This window comes from Zeus faber (genome assembly GCF_960531495.2).
Source record: "Zeus faber genome assembly, chromosome: 2".
Lineage (NCBI taxonomy): Eukaryota > Metazoa > Chordata > Actinopteri > Zeiformes > Zeidae > Zeus > Zeus faber.
This window is the reverse complement of record NC_137189.1, coordinates 51,192,557-51,200,056: the sequence shown is the minus strand read 5'-3', so window position 1 is coordinate 51,200,056 and position 7,500 is coordinate 51,192,557. Positions and strand designations below refer to the sequence as shown.

Here is a 7,500-nt window from a genome sequence, read left to right as displayed (position 1 = left end):
TTGGCCTTTTATCAGTTGATTCCTGAATACAAATACGGAATATTGTGTGTATGTGCTGCGTGCATCGACGTCCAGGTGTGAATCTGCTTTTAAGGTTTGATTTCTCCTCCAGTGGATTCCATGCAGAATGACTCCAGCGTCTCAGTCCGTAAACACTGAAGATGAAGATGAAGATGAATCAAAAACGTCTCCATCTCATGGAAGCCACGGCAGACTCATGGAGAGGAGGTGATTCTCTTTCATCTGGAGGTGTATTCCCTGTGCTGTATATGCATCATACAGTAAAACTCAGATTTCTGGGAATATTCACGGAATTTTGAATGAATTCCATTGAATCTGTTTATATTAATCAGAAGTTTTGATTTGTTCTTTTCAACGTGATCGTTTCTAAGCTTCATGAATTATGAATTATCTTCTTGTTAATGTAGAGATAGATTTGAGAGATAGAGCAGCAGTGGAAAGGAGATGACGGAGAGGTGGAAAGAGAGAGACAGATAGAGCAGCGGCTGAAAGGAGGATGACAGGGAGGTGGAAAGAGAGAGACAGATAGAGCAGCAGCAAAAGGGGGATGACAGAGAGTGAGCGTGTGAGCGGGCGAGAGCTCGTAGGGCGTATTGATGCGTCTAGTGCAGCATACTAGAGAGATGTTGCTTGTAGAGATGCATGTGACTCCCCTCCCTTAGTTCCTGCCGCTGACCAACCCAGTCTGGGTAAAGGAAGCCGAGTGCGTTAGTCTTCCGAGGTCAGTACATAGCCTCTCCATCGCCACGACTTCTGCAGTGCCTCCCCGTGGCCACACACGGTAACTGGGTATCGCGAGGTCCCAGGCCAAACTGTAGGAGATCTCGGAGCAGCAGTGGGCCCCAGAGGCAAGGCGCGCAGGCCCACCGGTGTGTGGACAAGCCCTGGCGTCTGCCAACCACTGTCCCAGCTATGGGTTAAATAGCATGGGCAGATGGGGCTCATAGCCTTGGACGGCAACCCGTCTAGGAGAAGGACACTCTGAACTAAAACCGGGACTGCGAGGAGTTGCGGCCCACAGTCCGCTATCAGCATAGTAAAGCCAACCATGGAGTACAAAGTCACCCCAAATCCTATACTTCCAGCGGCGGGAGTCCGCAGGAACGGTGGTGCTGGTCCTCCTTCTGGAGGGCACCATGACGACAGGACCTCAAACCCTGGGAGTGTCCCAGGGAGGGTCCTGTCCGATCGCAGCACTCCGTCCAATGCACTCATGCGCTGTCGGAGACCATTCGTTATGGGAACCTTCAACGCATGCACAGCGAGAGAAGAAGCTAGGTTTATTGAGCTAGCACACTGTGCTGAGGAATGGGGAGTGGAGATCCTGGGGATCCAAGAACACAGAAGAGTGCACACTGATGACCCGATCGTGTACCGCAGAGTGGAGAGATGCACGTTCATCTCTGCATCAGCGTGGCGAAACGAGGCCCAGGCCGCGACAGGCGGCGTTGGGTTAATGCTGAGTTCTCGACGCAAGGCTTGGACCAGAGGACGCAGCCCTCCCTTACCACGACGCTACCAACCGCAACGGCGCCTACCTCACTGCCTTCCTCATGGAACACGAGCTGCTGGCGGCAAACACAATCTTCCGGAAGAGAACAGGCAAGAGATGGACCTTCCAAGATCGAGCCACGGGTACGCTTGCGGGTGAGACTGAGCCTCAGGGTCCCTAAACCAAGTCCTAAGATCTGGCGGGACTGGAAAGCGTTCTCAAACGACCCTGGCCTTCAAACCAGGTACACGGAGGAGGTGAGGAAGCGTTTCCAGCAGCTGGACAAAGGATCGGAGTCCAGCAACAAATACATGCGTTTCATTGCTGCGAACGAGGAGGCGACCAAACTATGTGTGCTCATGATGGAGAGAGTCAGATCCTCCCGGCGATCGAAACACCCCGAGGTAGTAGCGGCGCGAGGGTATGTGGAGGAAGCCCGCCTCAACTATGAGCGGGTACCAACAGTGGAGAGACGTAGGGAGCTGAACGAAGCCAAACAGCTTCTCTTCAACACCTACGACACCATCAAAGGGGAGGAGCTGATGGAGAAAGTGCAGAGAGTGAAGGAAGGGCAAGGTGGACAGAGATATGGGGAGGCCTGGAGGGCAATCAATGAAATGACCAGGAGGAAGAGGACCAAGGAGGGACAGGTCGACGGACACAGCCCTGAGGAGAGGGTGACAACCTGGGCCAGGCACTTCCAGAGGCTGCTGGGAGAGACGGCGGAAGCAGTGGAGGAAGATGTGCCAACAGTCCTCCAAGACCTGGGAATTGATGATGGTCCTTTCATGGCTGGGGAGGTCGCCAGGGCAAAAACCACTGTGCCGGTCCAGATGGTCTACCCCCAGAGGTCCTGAAGAAATGTGATCTCGACGACATCTTTCTAGATTTCTGCAACCTTGCTCTGCTGCACAATAGGCAGCCTGATATGTGGTCTCTATCGGACATCATCCCAGTGCCCAAAGCAGGAAATCTCTCGAAACCGGACAACTACCGAGGCATTAGCCTGACATGTATCCCTGCAAAGATCTACAATCGCATGATACTGAACAGGATAAGACCTGCCATCGACCCTCATTTGAGGGAGAACCAGAACGGCTTTCGGGAGGGGAGAACAGCCCAGATCTTGACACTCAGGAGAATAATTGAGGAGGTGGGGAAGGACAACCTGACTGCAGTTATGTGCTTCATTGATTTCAAAAAGGCTTTTGACTCGATCCACAGAGGCATGATGGTGAAAATCCTTAAGGCGTATGTAATTCCTCCCAACCTACTCCGAGCAATAGAGACCATGTACGCAGGAACAAGGGCCAAGGTGATGACCCCAGATGGCAACAGTGAGGAGTTTGACATCCTGGCTGGCGTTATGCAAGGGGACACACTAGCCCCCTTCCTCTTCATCATAGTCCTCGATTACGCACTCAGGAAGGAAATCAGCAGGCGAGAGCAGGAACTTGGCTTCACGCTAACACCAAGGAGGTCAAGACGACATCCCGCCGTGGTCCTCACAGACCTTGATTATGCGGATGACATCAGTCTGCTCTCCAATAATGTGGAACAAGCACAAGAACTACTGAAAAAGGTAGAGCTAGAGTGCGCCAAAGTTGGCCTGAGGCTAAACGCCAAGAAAACTGAGGTCATCACCGTTAACGTTCCACCAGAACCTCAACCTCTGACTACAGCAGGAGGAACTGTGCTGAAAGAAGTCGATGACTTCAAGTACCTGGGTTCATGGGTCAACTCAACTGAGCAAGATCTGAAAGTGAGGAAGGCACCTGCATGGATGGCCCTGAACGGCATGTCCAGTGTATGGAACTCCAACCTCCCCCGCCAAATCAAACTCAGCTTCTTCTATGCGACAGTAGAGTCCGTTCTCCTCTATGGCAGTGAATGCTGGTCCCTGGAGCCAACCCTAGAGAAGTCCCTGGACGGGTGCTACACCAGGATGTTGCGTGTAGTGCTTAATATCAGCAAGAGTACACATGTAACCAACAGAATTCTGTACGAGGGAATACCAAGGGTGAGCGAGAAGATTGCTGCAAGGAGAATGACACTAGCAGGACACTGCCAGAGACACCAGGAGCTGCCAGCCAGCAAACTGGTACTGTGGGAGCCAACACATGGGCACCGGTCACGAGGACGTCCCACTTTAACATATGTGGATGAACTCAAGAATGATGCGGAAGCACAAAGCACCAACGAGCTGGCCAGATGTATGGAGAACCGGGATGACTGGAAACAACGAAGAAAGGCCCGTCTGAGGACGCCCTAGAGAGAGAGGTGGAAAGAGAGAGACAGATAGAGCAGCGGTTGAAAGGAGGATGACGGAGAGGTGGAAAGAGAGAGACAGATAGAGCAGCGGCTGAAGGGGGATGACGGAGAGGTGGAAAGAGAGAGACAGATAGAGCAGCGGCTGAAAGGGGGATGACGGAGAGGTGGAAAGAGAGAGACAGATAGAGCAGCGGCTGAAAGGAGGATGACGGAGAGGTGGAAAGAGAGAGACAGATAGAGCAGCGGCTGAAAGGAGGATGACAGTGAGGTGGAAAGAGAGAGACAGATAGAACAGCGGCTGAAAGGGGGATGACGGAGAGGTGGAAAGAGAGAGACAGATAGAGCAGCGGCTGAAAGGGGGATGACGGAGAGGTGGAAAGAGAGAGACAGATAGAGCAGCGGCTGAAAGGGGGATGACGGAGAGGTGGAAAGAGAGAGACAGATAGAGCAGCGGCTGAAAGGAGGATGACGGAGAGGTGGAAAGAGAGAGACAGATAGAGCAGCGGCTGAAAGGAGGATGACAGTGAGGTGGAAAGAGAGAGACAGATAGAGCAGCGGCTGAAAGGGGGATGACAGAGAGGTGGAAAGAGAGAGACAGATAGAGCAGCGGCTGAAAGGGGGATGACGGAGAGGTGGAAAGCCTTTGTTCTATACTTCAAAAGTCCTGGGTCTGCTTTGAAGTGGAGCACAGAGCGTCATGGCAACCACATGGGACGAACACTTCACCTTGACTTTCACAGAGAAAGGACAGAAAGAAGACATGAAGGGCGGAAGAAAAGAGAGAGAGGGAGAGAGAGAGACAGCGATAGATAGAGAAAGATGACAGAGAGATTCAAGATTCAAGATTTTTATTTGTCACATACATATACATACTTTCATACATATATGCAGTGAAATGTAAAGCAACGCACCCGGTGAGAGACAGAGGGTGAGAGGGAGAGAGAAAGAGAAAGGGACATAGAGAGACAGAGAGAGATAGAGAGAGACAGATAGAGAGACTGATAGAGGGAGAGAGAGACAGAGAAACAGAAAGAGATAGAGAGAGAGAGAGAGACAGAGAGACAGAGAGACAGAGAGACAGTGAGAGCTAGAGAGAGAAAAAAGACAGATAGAGGGATAGAGGGTTTTCTCTCTGTTCTTTCTGCTGCGTCGTCTCAATCTGAAGAACAAAGTTGAGTCCAAACAGAGAAATTAATGTTTTACCAGAATGTCTGAACAGGACGACTAGAGTGTCACACAAGTCTCATCCCAGAGCGTCACACAAGTCTCATCCCAGAGCGTCATACCAGTCTCACCCCAGAGCGTCACACCAGTCTCACCCCAGTCTCACTCCTGATAAAACCTGGGAACAAGGTGCAGGTCCCAAAGCTGCAGGTCCAGAGCTACAAATCATAGAGCTGCAGGTCAAGAGCTGCATGTCCAGAGCTACAGGTCCAGAGGTGCAGGTCCTAAAGCTTCAGGTCCAGAGCTTCAGATCCCAGAGCAGTAGGTTGAGAGTTAGATGTCCAGAGGTGCAGGTCCTAAAGCTGCAGGTCCAGAGCTACAGATCCTAGAATCGCAGGTCAAGAGCGGTATGTCCAGAGCTGCAGGTCCCGAAGCTGCAGATCCTAATGTAGCCCTGCAGATCCCAGAGCTGCAGAATCTCGAGCAGCAGACGGTCTAAGATCCCAGTTACAGAATCTACCGGAGGTTCATCATAGTGAACTCTTTAGTGTAAAGTATAATATCCTCGTCGTACATGATGTAAAACTGCGGCTCTCTCATGAAACTCTACTCTTTCAGAAGCTGGTGCTCTGCTCTTCCTTAAACTATGAAACCGTGATGACAAGATGGAAGTTGTTCAATGAAACCAGATCAGCTCACACTAATATTTCAAACCTCAGGTCCTGGATCGCGCGTGGTGGTTCAAATATGACATCACGCCAACACTCGTGTTCATTAAAAATTTATATTTTACCTCCCGCTCCGTCCCTATGTCGCTCTGCAGCTGAACTCCATTAGAGGTGTGGACTGAACATATTTCATATTTCATATTTCATATTTCATATTCCTACCTTGCTGCATCGCTGCTGCACAGATGGTAAGAGCTGCATATTATTAATATTAATTTAATAGAATTTCAGAGTTTCATAGAGTTTCATAGAGTTTCATAGAGCGTGGACAAATGCTACTGTAGTCAAGAGATAAGAGGTAGCACTAATTTATGGAAGAATTTAGTGTCATGAAAATGTTGAAGGGATGAAGAAAGAAAGGAACGAATGAACGAAAAGTGGAACATTCAATTGGTTCTAATAAAATGTAATGTTTAATTTTCATATCGTGAGAATATTATGTTAAACCACACACACACTGAATGAAACTGAAAATGGAGGGAGAGAGACAGATGAGAACAACTGTAAGAGAGAGAAGCAGAAAAAGGGAGGGAGGGATGAAATGATGATGACACAAAAACTGAGGGAGAGGGAGACTGGAAGCGACTTGAAGAGAGAGAGAAAGACAAACCCAAAAATAAAGGGAACAGGGATAATGAGTACACTGGGAGGTTTACTCTGTTGCTGTGACAACGCACCAGCACCGTGTTCCCAGCAAGAGACACACACACACACACACACACACACACAGAAAAATACACACACACACACACACACACACAGAAAAATACACACACACACACACACACACACACAGACACACACACAGAAAAATACACACACACACACACACACACACACAGAAAAATACACACACACACACAGAAAAATACACACACACACACACACACACACACACACAGAAAAATACACACACACACACACACACACACAGAAAAATACACACACACACACACACACACACACACACACAGAAAAATACACACACACACACACAGAAAAATACACACACACACACACACACACACACAGACACACACACACACACACACACACACACACACAGACAAATACACACACACACACACACACACACACACACACACACACACACACAAATACACACACACACACACACACACACACACACACATACACACACACACACACACACACACACACACAGACAAATACACACACACACACACACACACACACACACACACACACACACACACCCTGATTAATCTGCTTTGTTCTGCAGATTCTGCTTCATGAAACACAATTGCACACAAATATGCATTTGCACACCCCTGTCACAGTGTGTGTGTGTGTGGGGGGGGTTATGTGTGTTTGTGTGCATGTGAGTGCCAGTTCAAATCCGACTTGTAGAGACTGATCTTAAGGGTTTATCTGAACCTGATTATAACTTGATTAAAACCTGATTATTACCTGATTATAACCTGATTATGACTTGATTATTACCTGATTATTACCTGATCATTACCTGATTACAACCTGATTATAACCTGATTATTACCTGATTATGACTTGATTATTACCTGATTATTACCTGATCATTACCTGATTACAACCTGATTATAACCTGATTCCAACCCGATTATAACTGATCACAACCTGATTATAACTGATTACAACCTGATCACGACCTGATTACAACCTTAACTGAGCCTCCTGTCAGTGTGCAGTACCTTGCGGAGCAGCGTGCAGATCCTCTCGATGTTACGCAGCCTCTCTCTCTGCAGGAAACACAACATGGAGGACATTGTTAGTTTGATGTTTAATAGAAACATTCACACAGAC

General features: G+C 48.8%; 1 protein-coding gene across 1 annotated transcript in view; it reads right to left on the bottom strand.

Annotated features, from left to right (window-relative positions):
• The window catches only part of cnih3 (cornichon family AMPA receptor auxiliary protein 3), a gene marked incomplete at both ends in the record, with an annotated part of 56,566 nt that overhangs the window by 26,419 nt on the left and 22,647 nt on the right, over positions 1-7,500 (bottom strand). The window contains one exon of the mRNA XM_079996913.1: positions 7,389-7,436. Within this exon, the coding sequence (XP_079853039.1) occupies positions 7,389-7,436 (48 nt within the window). The remainder of the gene's footprint in view (positions 1-7,388; positions 7,437-7,500) is intronic.